This window comes from Gouania willdenowi, chromosome 13 (assembly GCF_900634775.1).
Source record: "Gouania willdenowi chromosome 13, fGouWil2.1, whole genome shotgun sequence".
Classification (NCBI taxonomy): Eukaryota; Metazoa; Chordata; class Actinopteri; order Blenniiformes; family Gobiesocidae; genus Gouania; species Gouania willdenowi.
Window position 1 is genome coordinate 23,180,806 of NC_041056.1, and position 20,846 is coordinate 23,201,651.

Here is a 20,846-nt window from a genome sequence, read left to right on the forward strand (position 1 = left end):
CCATGAGTGTGCACATGAACATTGGGATGCAAGTACACACACACACACACACACACACACACACACACACACACACACACACACACACACACACACACACACACACACACACACACACACACACACACACACACACACACACACACACACACACACACACACACACACACACACACACACACACCTACCTTTACTGCAGCAAGCTCTTGGCACCTGACAAAAGTTCAGCAGCTCATGTTGCCATGGCAACGAGGACCTTCGACGTTGCTACCCATACTGCCTGACTCTCAGCCTGATGAGATGGAAAAGAGATAGAAGAAGAGGAGTGAGAAAAGCTAATTAATCACTAATTGAGGACGTCAACTTGTGGGAAAGTATAGTATGATTTCTTAAAACTGTTTTGTTTGGTCTTTCAAATCAGTGTTTCTCAAATGGGGGTACATGTACCCCTAGGGGTACACGATGGCAATAGAGAGAGAGAGAGAGAGAGAGAGAGAGAGAGAGAGAGAGAAAGAGAGAGAGAGGAAAATTAACAAATGAAAGCATTAAAAATATGGGGATTTATGACATTTATTTTTAGTTAAAAGTGACAATCATTATGATGATGATGAAAATTGATCTTGATTAGAACATGAACTGAAAATACAAGGATCCATCTCAGTTACACCAGGCGTGAGATGATAAATCTATTAATGAGAGACTAAATACTGTTTCATTCCACTTATTTACAAAATGAAAATCTTTAAAATGTTAATCACCCATTCATTCCATCATTATGCTCTATAGTTGTTTTTTTCATAGAATTTTGAGAAAAATGTTGTAGTCAGACAAAGGGTACTTGGATTCAGAATTAAGAGGAATAGGGTGCTTGAGCCAAAAAAGTTAGAAAACCACCATTTTAACTAATGTTTGATCAGCCCAGTTTTACTTTACCACAGAAACTGGCACAGAAGCTCATTGTCAACAATATTCTTATCATCATCTACCAGGCTTGAGTGAGACTGTAATGGTATATTTTCTCTGCATTCACTTTTAATATAACCCCAAATTCTATCCACACATTTGAGTGGACACATTTTGTTATTGTGTGCTCGACAGTGTGAATGAACATTGCCCTTATGCGTAGCAAACTGCAAATAGGCCCATTTAGATCATTTTAGGGATCATGCGGCTCCTGGCTCGAGGCAGAAAATAGCAACAAATTAAATATTTCTGTGAAATCCTAAATGTGGCAAATTTACAAAGTACAAAAACACATTTTCTTTATATATAAATGCTGCCACTGACAGAAAAAGAGTACATTTAGCGCTACTAAGCTTGGGATTTGCCTTGAAAGCAACCACAATTGGCAATAATTTGTGCTAGGATCTTTAATTGCAAGACATGTTTCGACTATTGTCATACACTAATCAAGAACAAAATAAATAAATATGACTATATGTTCTCACTCTTTCAGGTCTGAAGTTTGAGAGACTATTGACCTTAAAGAGTGGTGAGGACCCCTCCTAAAGATACTGTAACCAAACAAAACAATGACATAGGGTGTAAACCAGCATAAGCACCCCTGGATAGGACACCAATCTATCTATAGGACATGACAGAGCCAAGATTGGTGACAACATTGGTACTTTACCCACAATCTGTGCACTCGGAAGAATCATTAGTATGACACTCATCATTAGTGTGCCACCAAGTTACCCTGTTTTGTTTTGTGTTTCTTGTTTATTAGTGTGACTGTTGCGTCCATCAATGCATTTTTTTTTTTTTTAAGTAGCTTTGAAATTTTCTGCCTCAGCAGGAAAAAAAAAAAATGTACCAACTTTTTGGTAAATATTTACTTATTGTATCTTCTCGAAGTCACAGCTAGATGGAATGGTACCACAGACTCAACACAATAAGAGGAAAAATACCTTTGAAGTAAATGTACCGGTCCATCCTGGAGTAGATAATACCAAATAGTTATTAGCTCCATGCCATGCACAAACAACCATGAAGGAAAACATTAAATCCATCCATTACTTTTTGGAGTGCATGTTTGAGTCGGTTTATGGCCATTGGTAGAGATGTAACTATTCACTCAACTCCCGATACAATTCAATTCACGATACTGGGTTCACAATACGATTCTCTCACGATTCATTTTACAAAATGGGACTGTACACAAATGTTTGAAAAATATTTCTTTATTTTTTTGTGAAAATACTGTACTATTTTCCTTTTATTTTCCATTTGTCCCTTGATAAACTATTCAAAACAATGCAATTTGACTAAAAATAAATCTTGAATGAAATAAATAAAGATTACAAATGAAGAAGCCTATTAATTTAAATTCTGGTTCTATAGTAAACAATGCAAAACTGCATAATAGTTCTTTTTCTTTTTAAAAGTGCAACTGAATTTGTCTAAAAAAAAAAAAAAAAACAGTAATTTCACTGTATTTACATCAGACATTTGTTTGGACCAGCAGAGGGCGCTGGTAACCCAGTGGTCGGTTGGCATGCAGAAATTCTAGCAGTGAAGAAGAGATGCTATGCACTAGCAGACAGAGCTAATAGAAAAACGTGACTCTTACAGATATCCACGTAATATGTCAGATATTCTTTCGATGCTAAAGGGGTAAGGAATCATTTATGAACATGTTTAAGAGTAGAAGGCGGCCTGAAAGAAAGTAGTAGCAGATTCCGCCCCCTGCCTACACTGCTGGACAAGAAAAGGGACAAATATATAGCGCCCTCTGCTGTTTAAAAAAGTACTGCGATTAAATTTTCACAGTATCAATGTGAACTGTGATACCTATGAATCGATTTTCAACTGCCTTACGATTAATTGTTACATCCCTAGTCATTGGTGTAAAGATTTAGGTGATATTGAATGTCAAAAACGTACAGTAGGGACAGGCAACATTTCACTGAATGACGCAGCAGAAGTTCACTGCCTGTGTGTGTGTGTGTGTGTGTGTGTGTGTGTGTGCATGTCAGTGTGTGAGTGTGTGAGTGTGTGCGTGTGTGTGTGTGTGTGTTCATTCACTGTGCTGTCTCCCCCACAGGGCTGTAACATCTGTGCCATACTTATGGTAGCAAGCTGCATAATGGCAACACTTAGATAGACCACCTGCATAGTTTGGCTCGCTCAGCCTTTGGTGATCTAACAACCACAGACACCCGTGAACTCACAATCACATGCAGAGAACAAATGCTGCTCTACATAGTTGAATTACTTGATGACTTTATTTCCTTAGAGGCTTCATTTTGCACTCCACATGGGTAGTCAACAATGATGTCTTTGAATACAAAATGCACTCCATGACATATTACGTAGTTTTGAAAAAAAAGAAAAGGGAGGTCTTTAAACCATAAACATGACTACCCAACAAGTTACACCTTGCACAATACTTTCAGAGCTCCTTCAGTATGTCAAGGATGTGGTTTCAAATTTAATCTACACATTCTGACAGAAGGAGAAAAAAAAAAGATACAACATTATTGCTGGTTTACAAAACATACAAGGTGTCAAAAAAAACTGTGGGCCAACCGACAAAACTGAAAAGGCAGGAACAGTGTGAGGAGAGACACAAACCACTCTTTCCGTGATCCAACAATCCTTAAGTAGTGCTGAAAGACAATCAGGGAATGACCAGCACTAGTGTGAGGAAAAGATGTGCGTGTGTGTGTGTGTATGTGTGTGTGTGTGTGTGTGTGCATAATTGACTTAAATGTGTTGATATGTGATCTATTATTATATACCGTTTTGTTCTGTGAGGCTGTGGTTGGCTGTTGGCCGACTTCCATAAAGATTTGCAGTGAGATTGATATTTGCCTCCTCTAAAAAAAGGGAGAAATCTCAAGACATTTCAATAAATCTATTATCAGTGTACAGCTATTTTTCAACTGTATGTTCTGTTGATGAATGAAGGCTGATGTGTGGCTTATCATCAGCACAGTTTACACCTGCCTCTTGGTGAGTTACAAAGTAAAACATTGTTTTACAGTCACATTTAGAAACCACAGGCAAAATCAAGCATGAAAATAATCTAATTTAATGAGTGCGCCTCGGGGAAGGACAGACGCTTGACAATTTTAATGGTATACAAGTACAGCTTTTTGCACTTGAAGCCACAGCTATCGAAATATCACATTATCATGACATTGGTTGTTCCTAAATGCTTGTAAAGTTTGTCTTTCAAATGTTTTTCAGCTTGCCTACACATACACTGCTGATTCTGAAGTATTTCATTTCCTTGAACTCTTATAATTGCTGAAACATGGTGGAGAATTTATAATAATGAAATGATGTATGCATCATCCGAGTCACGTGTTCCTCTGTACTAAGCAGGGGTAGAGACTGGACAGGGCGTCAGTCCATTGCAGTGCATACCTTGACGGACAACCACTCACACTCCTACGGGTAATCTGGACACTCTCATTAACTGGAGATTGGAGTAGCTGTAAACACAGGGAGAGCACTCAAATTCAGTGGCGGGCCATGCATTTTGTACCAATGTTTTTAGTGGCGAGTTCCCCGACTTAATTTACCCAACACTTCTAGGACATTACAATTAAGCATTCATATTTGAAAATGAAGGTGAAGACACACACAAGAAACCCAGTGAACACTACTCCAAACCTCTACATAAAAAGCACAACTGTAGCCTACATTATTTAATGTGGGGGTCTTCGCCACACTGCTGTGAAGGGCCTGGGTTTGGGATAGAGGGGATGTAGCGTGGGAGCTGCGTATGTTGGTATTTGAGTGAGATTACGTATGTTTGTGTGCCTGTGGGGAAGCTGATGGAGGGTGAAGGGGTGTTTTAGGGATGGAGAACTTTCACCTGTACACATATGGAAAGTTCACTTTTCAGAGTGATTAAAGAACAACTTATGAATAAGCACAGGGAACAGGGAAAAGCATCAGAATGAACGAAAATACAAATGTAGGTTCTGGCTTCCTATTGCAGTCCTCAGAGGGTTAAAGTCATAGCCCTTAACTGTAAAACGAATAAAATATATTTTAAGACTGGGTACTTCTCAAACAAATTTTGAAATTTAAGTAAGCAATTTAGCAAACTTGTTTGAAGTTAACATCGAACAAAAATGTTGACATTCAAAACGTCAAGTTCTTTTAGTGACAGTCTTTCTTTTGCTTAACTCAAAATGAAAAACCTAAACAACATTTTTAACGTAAGGTGCACACTTGCTACATAACAAGGCAGCAGATCAGTCTCGTTACTACAATTTGTTTTTGATAGCACACGTGTTATTAAAATCCTACTTTAGGCAGTATTTTAATCTCCTCATTTTCCGCAGTTTGGATTTTGATCATATCCTCTGCAAGATAAAACAATACCATTTTGGTTACATCTTTCAAGCCATTTCTTGTTTTTGTTTTTGTTTTTTTTAAAAAGTGCTCCAATAAAATGTTTGTCGCAGTTGTTTGTTGTGCCTGTGTGGCAGCCGCTCTCCTCGCCTTTTGACTTTCGGATTGCGCCGCATTTCGATTCAAGCCATAATTTCTTCCTGCTCCCTCCTAGGAAGACATTCAGAAGTCTCAACAAAACTGGCGCTAATGTGAGACCGACATAATTTCTGAATATGTGTCCACATCCGTCAGTAGTGCAGGTTCTATCAGGCTCAGTCGGGAATCTGTCTTCTACTATATTACCAAAGTAGGGTTTATTTTAGGAACAAACTCCTCACTTTGCTTTCATTAGTGGCTTTGTAGTTAAGGTTTAAAAGGTGAGGGGGCAAACAAACCAAGACACGGGTTATAGCTTACTAGTGTGTGTGTGTGTGTGTGTGTGTGTGTGTGTGCACAACGGCTGATTCTAATCCCTTGCCCTTTGGCAGATCGTCATCACATTCTAATCCTTCAAGGTCTAAAATTGTCATATTGCAGACCTTTGGAATATGCTTAATAAAAAAACAACAAAAAAAAGGATATTACTATAGAACAATATCGTCATCGAGGCTTCCAGGGACATTTTGTAGTGACACACAGCCACACAGCTAGCTGCAAGATACGGGATTGTCCATGTTGTATTGAATTTGTAATTAAACGTAAGTTCCAGCCGTGCGACTGTTGACCAGTTATTTATACAGTGATGGTAAATTAAAAAAAACTAAAAAAAAAACTGAATGAACCGCCTCCCTACCCCTTCAAACACACACACACACACCAGCTAAAATACACATACTTGAGAACACATTACCGTGGTTGGTTGGCAGCTCTCAATGTTGAGTGGCCGGTTTTAAAGTGACTGGATCGATACAGTGGAGTGAATTGCCAATTTCAGTTTGTTCAATTGGAATTGGCTAGCGCTGCATTCGAGAGGGAAAGCACCTGAAATTGGCAGTGGCAGAGTAGAATTGGATTTTTAAGGAGAGAAAGTACTGAAGAGTGAACAAAATGATTGCAGGGTAACCTAAATTGCTGCTTGCACATTCAATGCACCAATATTCTCACATTCTCACGTCATACTTGTGACTACTAGTTATGTATATATTTAGTAAACATAATCATGGATTATCTTTGTCTAACTAATCTGTACTTTAAAAACTAAATATGTGGTATCTCTGAATAGCTCAATTTATGAAAGTTTCTATATTTTGTTCTAAGGAATATTGTAGAGAGAAGCCAGAGTGAGGTGACTTGTTGTATTGCCGCTGCTACTTCAATCAAAGCTTGAGCGTTATTGGTAGTCATTTGAAAGTTTGTTTGACTTCCTTTTGTACTTTTAGGAAACTTGAAACTATTTTCTTACCGAAAGTAGTCATCTATCATCAAGACAACCTCATACTTAATCTCCATTTTTTGCGATGTTTAAACAGCGATGCTGTTTTGCTACAAGGCCACCAACAGCTTTCCTCGGCTCCCACTGACCACCCCAAGGTGAGTGTTGTTAATCATTACTGATGACCTGGTGCATGCTGATCATTGTGTCATTGTTAGTGTCACAACATACAGTGCAGTCATTTGTCTTCATCGAACAAAACTCAGGCAGCACTTTTACAAGATTAAGGTGATGTAAAAATGAGTGATAGCCCCAATACTCATTGTAAATGCCATTGCGCTACCTGTGGGATTATAGAAAGTACCCTATTGTACAGCTGGTCTATTATAAATAATACAAATAAGATATTTTTCAAAGATAAAGATTACTAAGAACAAATAAAACACATACCTGCAAAAGGAAAGGTCTTTTGTGTTTAATGGATTTTTCTTACAATTGGAATACATACGATATCATTCAGCTTCTTGTTATAGCCAAACTTAAACAGCAAATGCACCAACATCATATTTTGGTCAAAAAAAAAGTTGCAGACAATGCTAATATGACTGAATAACGAAAAACAATTTTAGTTTGATCAAAACCACACACGGATGCTGTAACTATAAATCACTCGTGCTGAAAATCATTATTTCTCATGATTGTTACTTTTTACCTCATTTTTTTAAGACACTGCTTTGCATTTAAATTAATGGGCACATAATTGACGATTAATAATAACAGCGTCAGCTTCAGTGTAATACTGAGGGTTTAGTAAGCGTTATTTCTTAACTTATTCAATTGCCTAAATTCTCAGTGCCATAGGCTGGCTTTGCTTTTAAGTCGACTATACCTCAGACCCTTTTGAAATAATTATGTTTAGTCCACTATTAAAGTTTTAAACAAAAGTCCAAAATGGAAAAGGTTTAATTTGCGAATTTTAAGTTGTACTGTCGGTAGTTTGCCATTGAATAGGTAAAAACGGCACTCTGTGCTAATGAGTGTTGCATCTGGAAAAATGGACATTTAGAGTAGAAAACAATGAATGATTTAATAATGGTTCTTATCTGCTAATATAATATTGGATTATAAATCCAACAAATTGATGAAAAATGTCATCACATATAGACTTGGCTCAATTGAACATATCTATTATCTGCCTCTCACGGCTCCACTGAATGCAGTTTTGGAAGGGCTTGACTCATGTCAATATGCCCACGTTTTATCAATACCGTGACCATGATGAAGAGGAAGGGATGGGAAACAGCTGAACAAATGTTTATGACAGTTGAATGACTGTGTGATTTTTATTTTTATTTTTTTTAATTATTTTATGATAATCAATAAACCAAGATTAATGTGTTGGTGTTGTGGCCAGAATGGGGTGAATATTACACTTACTCAGTCACACCATTCACAAAATAGTTTAAGAACACATGTAGATGTATAGGTAATATTTCTCAAGTGAGCATTAGTTAAGAAGTTTTTATGGTTAGTATAGAGACGGTTATTAACACCGAGAAACATTTGATCAGTCACGTGCAGGGAGGTGTCTGTACATTATAAGGTGGTGTGTCTTTTGAACTTTGGAACACTTGTGCTCACCACTGGATAGAGCCAAGGTAAGGCTGCATCCTGCTTTTTATCTTTTTATCTTAGTGCTTGTTGCTACTTCTCCATTGCTCAAAATCAAAAACCTAGAGGAATATTTCTACAAAATCATAGGATTATTTTTCATAACATGATTAACGAGAAATAACTATTGCCTACTTCTTTTGTTGCCAAACAAAATTTCAGATATAAACCTGCGTTTCGATGTATCTAACATATAGCTCTCATCCGAGCGGGCAGACTAACTGCTGCTATGATTATGATATCAGATAGATGAATAGCAAATAAAGCAACATTATCAACTGTAAAATGCAGATGTTTATAGAAAAGATGTTTGTGAAGAACTTTGCCTAATGAATATATTATATTTGTTTATATTTATGTTTCTGTTAATAAACTTTGGTACAAGCATTGAATTCTGAATAATTACAAATAAATTAAATGTCCTTTAAGTTCAAAGTTCTTTTTTTGCTGAGTGTGTTGGTGTGTGTGTGTCTACATCTGACTGAGATGTAAAACGATAGTGGGCGCTATCTTTAGTTGTTGCGTGAAAGCTAAATGAAGCTCAGACGGTTTGTACTGAACACTCTTGTCTGTTTTTCGTGACTGTGTAAAACTACATGTTTTCAGGCACATTTTAGTGCTTTTTTATGATGTACCATTGACCAGGGGCATGCACTCCCTTATCTCTCTCTCTCTTACCCGTCATTCACAGCTCATCAAACAAGATATACTGAAATAGACACCTCCTCACCAACGGCTCACCTTGTTTTGTATAAAGTTAACATGAAAGGATTTACGCCCTTGAGGACAAGACTCAGCCTAGCTGACCTGTTTGTTTCACAGTAGGGCTTTTTCTCAGTTTTTAATTTTTTATAAAGAATCTAAGGGTGATGTAAGTAGAATTCGGTACATGATCTTTGTTTCTACTGCCAACAGGCATCATTTTGCACTTCAGTTTAGAACTTAGTTTACTAAGCTTGATGCTGTTTAAAGGTAATGATACTAAATAATATATGCACGCACTAGAAAAGGAAAATCACCAAGAAACTACTCAATAAAATAAAGCGAACAATTTGGACTGAATAAATTGGATAAAATAACTACCTTATCCTTTTGTTGGATAACTAATAAACTGTAATTAAGTAAACACGTATCTATTAGCCTATGTAATAACCAGTACGCCCAAAAGCCTTTGTCCCCAGTGTTTGTGTATTTCTATATCCAATGCGTTTGGTTTTCCAGATGGGGAAAAGACAGTTCACAGGGCTGGAGGTGGCTTTCATTGTCCTCTTTTTCTTGATGACCGTTGTGGCCGTAGCTTTTATTGTTGTGTTTGCACTGGAGCAAAATACTGCTGGTGAGTACTAAAAGCACTGTTAGTATTAAGTTAGTTAGCTTGTTTAGCATCTTTCATCACATCCTATAACATAAAAATAAACATGCTGTAGATTTAAATATTGGACAGCTGATGTGTTGGCCACATTTTTATTGACTGTTTATTTTTATTTATTTATTTATTTTTTTTAACTACCACGAAAGTAATCTGTAAACCAAAAAAAAAAAAGATATTTAAATATTTCTTGTTTATTTTAGTCAAAGAATAAACATCCTCTCTCTATGCAGCATTGCTCGCAGGTGAATAGGGAATATACTATTATATAAACAATATTCTTGTGCAGGAAAGTGATTTGTTGCAAAATGCTTCAAGTAAATGACAGTTTTTGTATTAACAGAAACTACAAATGAGCCGGCTACATGTCCAACCATATCTGTATCTAAAAGGATAGACTGTTTTCCTGAGGGCGGAGCCTCAAAGGTGAGTTATCAGTAAGAATTCAAGGCGCTTGTTGAAAAATGTTCCATTTCACCAAAACATTAATTTGACACATTATCTAATCTTACCATCATGCTAGCTCTGTAATAGCTAATTGATTGCATTGAACAAAAGTGTAATTCAGAGCATAAATAATGCATAATAAATTAATCTGTGTACCGTTCGTTCTTTGGTTATTCCGTTTTAAACCGTAATCAAAATAACAAATAAATGGTATGGTTTTTTTTTTTTTTTTTTACTGACAAAACAAAAACAGAAACAGAAAAATCAAAAACCAGATAAGCAGCATTTTTTTTCTTAAACTTCTATTTGTGAGATATTTTGATATTTACGGGGAAATTAGAGCGAGAACTGAAGTCCACTGCACCTGGTTTCCCTCCACAGGTCCTGGACCAGGTCTCCTAACACAACAGGACTGTTTAGGATTTATTTCAACAGTTTTCTGGTCCTGCTCATGTTTTCATTCAGTTATTTTAGCTCATAAAAAGTTGCTCACATTTATGTTTGGTTTTATAGTGTTACGGTCCAAATGTTATCCTAATGAACTGGTGACTGACTTTCGATTGTGAGGCAGGTGTGAAGAACAATAGATGTTTGAACTTCTACCATTCGACCACTTTGAAAATACAATTACAGCTTTTTTGAGGGCAGTAGTAATTGTTAATAGATATAATACCGCTAGCCACTAACTACAGCCGTCAACACACATGGAAGTTGATGACAAGAAATGAGGAGCCCCTGTAGATAAGTTTAGATCATCATTACACCACCTCTGGGTTCTTTAATCACATATGTGTATGCTTTTTGTAACATCTATTTTTATTATTATTAATATTATTATTATCGTGTATTTATTAATAACATGTCTATTCACCAGTCCATCAGTATTGTGACTTTTGACTTCTTTATTTGTCAGGGAGTAAAAGTGAACCCCCGCCTGTGGGTTCCCTCTGTGTGGAGAGCTTAAAAAATGAATCTCTCGTCCGAGTTTCCCTTAAATATCCAAATATCACACAAACAGAACAATACTTAATTGCTTGTCTGGTTTATGATTTTTCTGTATTTCTGTTTTAGTTTTAAGTTAGTAAAACAAAATAACCACATTTTTTTATTTGCTATTTTGATTTGGTTTTAAAACAGAATAACCAAAGAATGACAGTAGACAAATTTACAGTACATGGTATGTCATACTTTATAATGATTGATAAAATGCAAGCCCTAAATGGACTCAACTATGACTTAAACAGCTGAAGTGTGAGCAGCGCAGGTGTTGCTGGTCTCCTGTGGATGAGAGACACATCCCGTGGTGTTTCTTCTCCATCCACCATGGTTACACAGCTGAATCACAGGAGCAGCCAAATCCCTATGGTAAATCACACACCCCTTTTAACCAGCATGACACAAATGTCCTATAAAAGCATGATTGACTCAGCAAAATCCAGGTTTTCTGACTGTATGCTTGATGGTACCTTCTCGAGTGAACGAGGGCATTGTGAAACTAAGTGCAAACTTTATCTTTGCAAGCATTAGGTAGAAAAAAGAAAGACTAATGAATTTTCTCATTTCAAATGGACTTTCTTCAAACATCAATTACACTCATTCGTAATTTCTCCCCAGGCTTCGATGCTAATTACTTACATTTACCTCAGATAGAAGTGAGAACCCTGTCAGCCTAATGCTGCCTTTGATTGTAAACAACAGCATGGGAATACACCTGCATCCCACTCTTAATTCTGTTTACCTGCTGTATTTAGTCTAAAAACTAAGCCATAAATTGAAGCAATTTGGTTGTGGGAGTGGGGTGGTAGAAAGAAACAGTTTGCTCAATACCTGTTTTTAAAATGACCAAAAAGTCAATAAGATGTTTCTCTTCATGGCTATACCGTGCATACAGTTAGATTAGTGAATGATTGGTGGTTAAAGACTGTGTAGTTCTCCGAATTTAATCAACACTTGAAACACAGGATTTTCTAATGTTTTGTATATAAGCTTGACATTTAGCGGTAAAGCAATATTGAAGGGTTAAAGTATCACTCCTGATTATTGGGTTGTCGTGCCATTTGCCTCCACTGATGAATGTATTGCACAACAAAAATCCAATATAATTGACATTTAAGATAAAACTCAGAGGCCACTGAGTAAGGATAGCAATTAATTTACACAATGGTTTCTATTGTCACCACATCAAGAGTGATATTTAAATGTCTTTTCTTTTTTCCATCTTGTGGTTGATATCCAACTGTATTGGCAGCAGTCAACCAGCTACAGAATTTGTTGTTAATCAAATATTTGGTTTTGTTACATGTGTGCATTTCCATTGTTTATACCACAGTAATGAACGCCAGACTGAGGCGAATGCCCTCTCCTTCTTTATTTGGAGAGGACATACAAGAGTTGTCATTCCAGGCTGAAATGCAAACTAACAATCGGCTTCGATTTAAGGTAATCACAGATACAGTTTTCATCTGTTTCTTTTTTAAAGTGATTTAACGTGCTTCTCATCAAATACACATCTCCGATCAGTTAATGGCAAAGGAAGTTTTTGAAATAGCGTATTGTTAAAATGAAACACTGATTTACCAGAGGTTTCAACACACCAAGAACTCAAAGAACATGATCATCAGAGGGTGGGGCCATGCTCACACAACCTGAACACTTGTCTTCTTTTTCCTCAGATCTCTGATGCCCACAAGCAGAGGTTTGAGGTGCCCCACGAGCACGTCAAAAGTGTCAAGAGTAACCCATCCAGCCCCGTTAGCGACACAGTGGAGATTACACATGATCCGTTTGCCCTCATTGTGCGCAGGAAGGAAAACAAAAAAGTCCTGTGAGTGCTCTTAATGTGTGTGTTCTGTTTGCAATAGTCTGATTAACTAGATATAGTGGTCTTTAGAGTTGCATTACAATCCATAAGAAATGGACAAGACAGAAGTATTGTGTATTCAGGCATTGGTAACCCTATATAATGTATAAAGTACTGTGTATACAGGACATATAGAGTGTTATGTATTCTGTTTTAACTATCGCTTGGGGCATCATAAGACACATTTTGCAGCTGGAGGTTGTTATAGTGCCACCACCGACTGAAGGGGGCAGTACAAATGAAGTTTGCAGTTTTTGGCAAATATTTATCATAAATTATTTTCTTAATTCTTGGTTGAATGTTCACCTTCAATATTTGACAGCTGCCGATAGGTTAGCGTTGATTCTGCACACCTCATTTGATGCCATTATGTCAGGAAGCCTATAGGGGACATGTGCACCACATCATCTCATTATCATGGATTACTGTCACATAATGTAGTGCCATACTTCTCCTTGCTACATGCTGCTTTCCCACAGCAATAAGCTATTATGTTTATGTTGATTCATAATATTCAGCATGCCCTGGCTATCATCACAAAGATCAAGTGTCTTCGAATCACACGCCAGCAAATCAAACACCATAAGAAATGTCATTATGTATGACGAGTAACTGTGAGCGTTCAGTTCAGTGTTTCCTAAGCTTTAACTCTTCATATCAAGAAATGTATTACTATTTGGTCACGAGATTATATCTTGATGCAACAATCTGCTTACAGCAATGATTATGGAGACCTCAGACATTTTATATCCATAAAAACAACAGCAAAATACTTGAAATGTCCTCATAAATTTCCTGCAAAACATGATAAGAAAAAGACACTACTATATTTACTATGAATAAGTTTTGTTGTCATTTACACAATAGCAAATTCATCAAAAGACCTAGCCACACAAAGCCCCAGCATTAACTTTGAATTACTTATTTCTTTTGTTTTGAGTTTCCGTTAAATAATATTGGCATATGTTCAAAACAGATTTATATAAAGAATCCTTAACCACAGTAAGAGAGTTATTGTAGATAAATTCATCCTAATTGCACAGAAGCAATGACAATAAACATAACTGTTAAATGACTGAAACTGAACTCAAACCACTTGTGGACTTCTCCCTTAATGGGTCGGATTGATTGACTTATTTTCCCATTTAATCCTTATAATAAAACAGTGGATTTATCTTATGTATTTACATTGTATTATCATATTTTGTAATAAACCAAAGTGAGAATTTTTCACAGCTTTTATTTCTGAATCTTTTTAATACATGCAAATGTGAACAATAATTGCCTCCCATAGTGACACATTGACAGGACCACCAAGACTTATTGCTCTGTTCTACATGCAATAACCTTTGGTCTCAACCATTAACCCACATACTACCTTGTTTATCTTTATGAACTAATCAAGACCTTCAACCTCATTCTGAAAGTTGACTTAGAAAAGTGATTTGATTCATCCAGATTGTTCTTTTAGCTAGAGAGACCCCAGCAATCGGAAACAAATTCCTTGTATGTATGAACATACTTGCGTGTAAAAAATTATCTCTGCCTAAGTCAACGTTCTTAAATCATTAAAAACATTGGTACATCGTTTCTTTAATGTCATTGTAGCTATTGATTCCTTACCTGACACCGTAAGTGTTTACAATTACATTGCGCATTGACGCATGCGGGTCAGTTTTTGTGCAGTGGAGCCGGAGGATGAACGAGCAGGTGCAGATGAGGATGAGGAGAAAGAAAAAGAGAGACAAATATTTTGTGATGGATTTTTGTGGTGCCGGATTTGCTCTTAAACACGGACCATTTATGACATAAACCTTCAAGCTTTGACTGAAACCCGACAGAGCAAAAATTAAACCGACAGGTCAGACAGGCATTAGGTATTTATGTCAGAGCCTGAGCAGAAACAGTCAGTTAAAATCTATTATTTTCCTCGTAGAAATGACATATTTACCCTCGTTTTACTGGGAAGCATTACTTTCATTAACAAACAACTGTTAATGTCAACATCAGATCAGTGCCTGGGGTAACCAGTGCACGTCAAACACACAGGTGTGCCGTGCACACTTGAGACAGTGGATCTAATTACATAATCCATGAATCAAATATGAGGCTAATCATGTTGTTGTGCAGAAAAACGATTGAATTTAACAGTGGGTGCTTCAAACCTGTCCCAATTCTGTCCCCGTCCCTCTCTGCTCCAGAGGACAGCTCACACTTTCTAATGACGTCATCGTATCAAATGCGCATTAAATCCGCCTTGACCGTTCACACTGAGGTCGCATTGAAAAAGATCCGATCTGTATCTGATTCAGGACCACATATGAAAATGGTCACATTCTGATTTGAAAAAAAAACAGTTATGGGTCAGATTTGAGTGTTCACACTGCTTTTAAAAAATCAGATCTTGTCACTTGACCCCCAAAAAATCAGATTTGGGCCACATTTGCCTGTAGTGTGAATGCAGCCTCAGTGTTTCATAGTATGTTCCATCTTCACGTTTACATGTTAAACTCAGATAGCACTAATTATTTTGTTCTCTCATATTTTTATCAGTGCATGCTTTTGCTTTCCCTGAATAAAATAGGTTTGACACAAGACAGACTTCACTGGTGTTTGCAGACCAGTACCTACAGCTCACTGCTACGCTGCCATCCAGTAATATTTATGGCCTCGGAGAGCATGTTCATAGACATTATCGTCATGATGTAAACTGGAGAACCTGGCCCATTTTCACGAGAGACGCTTTTCCAAATGGGGTAAGTAGATCACACTTGTGTACACACATACACACACACACGTTACCTTGCATTTCATCCTTCACATGTCTGGACGATAATAGATGGAAGGATCAATAAATGGGCTGAAAATCATATTTGCTTGAGTTTACTCTGAGAGGTGTGTGCCCGTCTGCTGTGTATACACATGTCTAAGTCCGTGTTTACAACTGCTCCCTGCATGTGTATTTTCTTTCTTACAGGGCTTATAATTGAATGTCTTGTAAGCTGATTAGGTAGTGCAGTCACTCCTACAGTGTCACCATAAGTCTGGCACATCCCTTCTTCCTGTCATTCCTATCTGCCTTTCTCATAGGGAATGGATAACCTGTATGGACACTATCCCTTCTTCATGTGCATGGATGAAGGCAATGCTGCCAATGGAAAAGCATTTGGGGTCTTCTTAATGAACAGCAATGCTATGGGTAAAGCTCAAAGCACACGTGCGGCAGCACACATCAACTCATCTTGATTAAACTAACTTAACTAAATGTGTGTGTGCAAGCATATATTAGACTAAAGAACACTTGATTATACAGCACACAATAAAACACTAAACCAAAGGAGAACATTTTATGATGGTCCTAGGTAAGCAATATCACTGATAGTATAAGCCTCATTAATGAATGGTTTCAATATTCAATATATAGTAATTATTTGTGAGACAAATCAACAAGTAATCATTGAAAATGAGATGACATCCTTTAACATGGTTCCAAATAGTTCTGTTTAACAGCATATTTGGTTTTCATTGTGGGACTAATATACCTCAATGAAAATACATAATGGGGTTCCAATATATATATATATAATAGGCAGAGTTTGAGATTCTTGCCGGGGGGGGTGAACGGAAAAAATAGAATTAAATATTTTGACTGTCTCAAAATAATACGCAGTTTAAAATATAAATTGTTTAAAGCGACCTGAGCTGAGCCTCATTAAAATATGTGTGGGAACTGTTTCTGGTCCATCCTCATCTACAAATGACAGCTTGTTTCACTATGTAGTGGATCAAACTGTGACTTTACATTGGACATTGTATGAAAATAGTTTAATCACTGTGACCAACATGGACAGAAGTCTGCATCTGTCAGAGTTTTAATTAATCGCACAGCAGCAGCTGAGTGATCACAGCTGCTGCTGCGAGACGCACGAGTCCATGTGGCTTCAAATGTAACCAAGTCCATATTTCGAGTGTACTATAATGTTTCATTTTATCGGGGCACGGCGCTTATTCCAGGGTTAGAAGCGCGTAAGAGGAAAAAGACTTACACACACCGGAGAATGCGTGTAAAGCCAGATTTGAATGGGAACACCCACATTTCAGGGACGTTCAGCCCACAGTGCGTAACTGGGATGAAGGAGTGCAGTGACTGACCTAAATAGCACACAGCCAAAAACAGCGCAGCTGCGCTGCTTTTTGGCCTTACGCACATGGGAGAATAGAGCCCGTTGTGAAGAAGAATAGCACAACAGAAGAACCAAGTCACATGACTCGAGCGCCAAAAAATAATTTGTACTTTATTATTGCTCTATCACAGAGGTGACACTGCAGCCTGCACCAGCTATAACCTACAGAGCAATTGGAGGAATCTTTGACTTCTACATTTTCTTTGGAGACACTCCAGAACAAGTAGTGCAGGAGTTCCTTGAGGTAATGCTTGAACATGAAAACATTTTTATTCTGCAATTATTCTGTTAGATAGTGTACTCCTTTAACCAAGTGCTAACATATAATTGAGTCCATTTGGTTGTGTTTTCCAGCTAATAGGCAGGCCTGTGATTCCTCCCTACTGGTCACTGGGATTCCAGATTTCTCGTTGGGACTACGGAAGCCTGGCTGAGGTCAAAAAAGTAGTGGAGAGAAACCGTGCTACTGGTCTTCCCTATGTAGGTTTAAATTATTTAACGTCCCTGTTACCTTTCAGTACGTTGTCAGTATTTGGTAATATTACTAATCGTCACTTATCATGTTTTCTAAATTATGAAAGGGAAACAACATGATTTAAGAAATGTGTTTTGAAGATCACATCATCATTGGCTGTACCATAAGTTGTAAAGTTCAGCTTTATTGCCACAATAATGTCTGACACTGGTAGGTTTATATCTCTCAATATCACAGATAATAAAAAAAAAAAAAAATGTGCAGAATCCTAATCAATCTTGTCTTTAGATTGCTTTATTATGACAATAAACGTCCCCAATCGTATCTTATTCAAAAGGTTTAAAACCAATGAGTACAGTTAATCTTAACTGAGAATTGATAGTGACTTTATACAATTATTTATTTTAAAATAAATATGAGAACAAAACAAAAAAAACAAAAAATAAGATTTTGAAAAAAAATAATTTGTTGAAACGTGATGCAATCTCAGTAAAATGCAGTGCTGTCATTCATTACATCTAAATTTAATTACATTTTTTAAGATCTGATGCCAAATTAAAAAAAAAAAAAAACAACTACCTAAAATTACTTGTCTGCATGTGTCCTCTGAAGTTAACAGAATAAAACATATAGATGTTGCTGAAAGGATCTATTTCTTAAGAAATAGATCCTTTCAGCAACATCTATAAATTTTATTCTTTCAGAAAAATTAAATAATAATTTGTTTATTGTTTTTCTTAATTGTGAGTGTCACTAGCCCTCCCTTAGGAACGGTTAACCAAACCTTATCAGGAGGAAAACCTGTGTGTGTGTGTGTGTGTGTGTGTGTACTGATACAGTATATCCTACTCAAGTAGAAGTTCTCTGACTTGATTGAAATTCTACTCAAGCACAAGTAAATTCATACATGAATTACTCAAGTGCAAGTAAAAAGTGGCTCAATTAAATAGTGCTCAAAGTAAAGGTTACTAGTTACTTTCACCCCACACTTTTATTTTTAGGGAATAAATCCTGCCACATTTCCTTGCAGACAGTAAACTTCTAATGTATAAACTTATACATATATACTTTATACAATTCATTTTGAAAGAAAACGTATAGCTACATATATGAACTCTAAAACTGAGAAAATAACCAGCATTCAATGCTATTTTGGCGTGTGGTTCTTTTGATTGGCATCTGGTCATTTCATTTTTTGTAGTTTCACAATGTCTGTTGATCATTTTATAACAAAAAACAATAATTTACCCGGTAACGGTTGGGTGTAAAAATGTAATGAATGACTTTACTTCTTTTAAAATGTACTTACGTACAAGTAAAATCACTGATTTAAAAATATACTCAATGAAGTACCCATTAAAGCAACTCTAAGTAATCTCTAAGTATATTTGACTTACTTTTAGAGGTACGAATAATGCAAGTATCTAATGCCTTTAACACGTCATTTTAAATTTGAAGCACTCGAGCAGAAGTGGGAGGTTTCAAGAGGCCTGAACCACAACGTTCCTTGTGCAGACGTGATCTGAAGGTGAAAGCAGAGTTCAACAGACAGTCAGAGTGATCGGGATGGCCTTTAGCTTAGACGGGGTAATCCAGCTTTCTGTCAAGCAATGGAGAGTCTGCTGTGCTCTATGAGTTCAATCCTGAGACGGCCATTTTTCAAGCATCACTGACTGTTAGCACTGATCAAAGATCAATTGACCGAGTTACTTTCATAATCTCATTCATCCTGATTTGAATTTTAAAAGCATTGAAACAACTCTTCCTCTACGAGACATTTTATAAATACCAGTAAAGGTTGGCATTTCTTGGGTATTGGCCTGGTTTTTTATTTCAAACTTATCTCCGTTAAGTCTGTCAATTGTTGGAAGTTTCTCATTTGGTGACCTGGTGTGTGATGCGTTTGGTTACCAAAGTCAACTTCTAATCCTAATCTTCATGTCACCGTTAAATGTTTCAACTGCATCACGACTCAGCAGCTATTGCAATGATCACAGATGCAGTTTGAATTCAGACTTATCTAAAGATCAAAAACAAACAAATTCCCCACCCATCTTAATATTTCTCTTTGATGATCTCCAATCCTTCTTTCATAACCAAAGACATTAGGATGCAGCTGCTTCCTCTCTCGCTGTACTCGGGCAACATGTTTGATAACCATTAGATAGACCACAGAGGGTATTATCACATTCTCCCTAATATGTCTGAAGCTGATTATCATTAGAGAAAAGGATCTGGCAGAGCTTCCGAAAACCATCTGCCCCGTTGATAAGAAGTAGATTTTGGCAGGCAACAGGCAAGCAGTGATCAAACATAAAAGTCACATCCTGGCAAAAAACATGTGAATATGTCCATAATACTATTGTCCTTTTAAGCTTTGGACTTTTTATTTTTTTTCAAATTTTATCTTTTAAAAGTCCAGTAAATGCAAATCAACAATTGAGTAAAGAAATTTTGTGTCTTGTTTTTTTTTTTCCTTCAGCTTTTATCCCTAGAATATTTAAATGATCCATTTTTAATATAATTTTTAGTTGGAATAAACCTATATTGTGTGTCCATTTCTTTAGATGCAGATTTGTTTATTTTAGTTCTATTTTGCAAACGTGGCAAAGATATGCACTGACATTTTTGGACGTCAGCCTACAACCTCATTTGAAATGACTAATTGTGAGCAGAGAAATAAATGTGATACTAATACACAGTGCTTCTCTTTTCTGAATGCAGGAGATTCAATACACTGACATAGATTACATGGAGAACAAAATGGACTTCACCTATGATAAAGTGAAGTTCAGTGAACTGCCTCAGTTTGCTGAATATCTTCACGAGAAAGGACAGAAATATATTCTCATTCTGGTAAGAACTCACACCATTGTGATGGAAACTTTTACATTATGATGAATGAAATAATCATGAGATGGTTTCAAACCAAAGTAATCCTGGATTTTTTGTGTTGCAGTGTTGTTTTTTGACAAAAAAAACTAGATTTTGCCTCAAATACTTGATCCATTACATTTTATCACATCACACACAACAGCTTTTAGTAATTATTATAGTATAACAGGTCGAAGCCAAACAGCCCCGTGTCTGGCTATTTGGTAGTATGTATGAGG

General features: G+C 36.7%; 1 protein-coding gene across 3 annotated transcripts in view; it reads left to right on the plus strand.

Annotated features, from left to right (window-relative positions):
- Positions 1 to 8,191: 8,191 nt before the first annotated feature.
- si (sucrase-isomaltase) overlaps positions 8,192 to 20,846 on the plus strand; it is a 70,830-nt gene continuing 58,175 nt past the window's right edge. Inside the window, exons 1-11 of one of the 3 annotated variants that reach the window (XM_028464280.1) lie at positions 8,192 to 8,385; positions 9,620 to 9,734; positions 10,111 to 10,193; positions 11,459 to 11,579; positions 12,544 to 12,653; positions 12,887 to 13,038; positions 15,659 to 15,830; positions 16,165 to 16,273; positions 17,390 to 17,502; positions 17,613 to 17,738; positions 20,458 to 20,589. In XM_028464280.1, the coding sequence (XP_028320081.1) occupies positions 9,620 to 9,734; positions 10,111 to 10,193; positions 11,459 to 11,579; positions 12,544 to 12,653; positions 12,887 to 13,038; positions 15,659 to 15,830; positions 16,165 to 16,273; positions 17,390 to 17,502; positions 17,613 to 17,738; positions 20,458 to 20,589 (1,233 nt within the window). In that variant the 5' untranslated portion in view covers positions 8,192 to 8,385. Of the gene's footprint in view, positions 8,386 to 9,135; positions 9,270 to 9,601; positions 9,735 to 10,110; positions 10,194 to 11,458; positions 11,580 to 12,543; positions 12,654 to 12,886; positions 13,039 to 15,658; positions 15,831 to 16,164; positions 16,274 to 17,389; positions 17,503 to 17,612; positions 17,739 to 20,457; positions 20,590 to 20,846 lie in introns of those variants that run through there. The other 2 variants (XM_028464282.1, XM_028464279.1) reach the window with 2 other exon arrangements.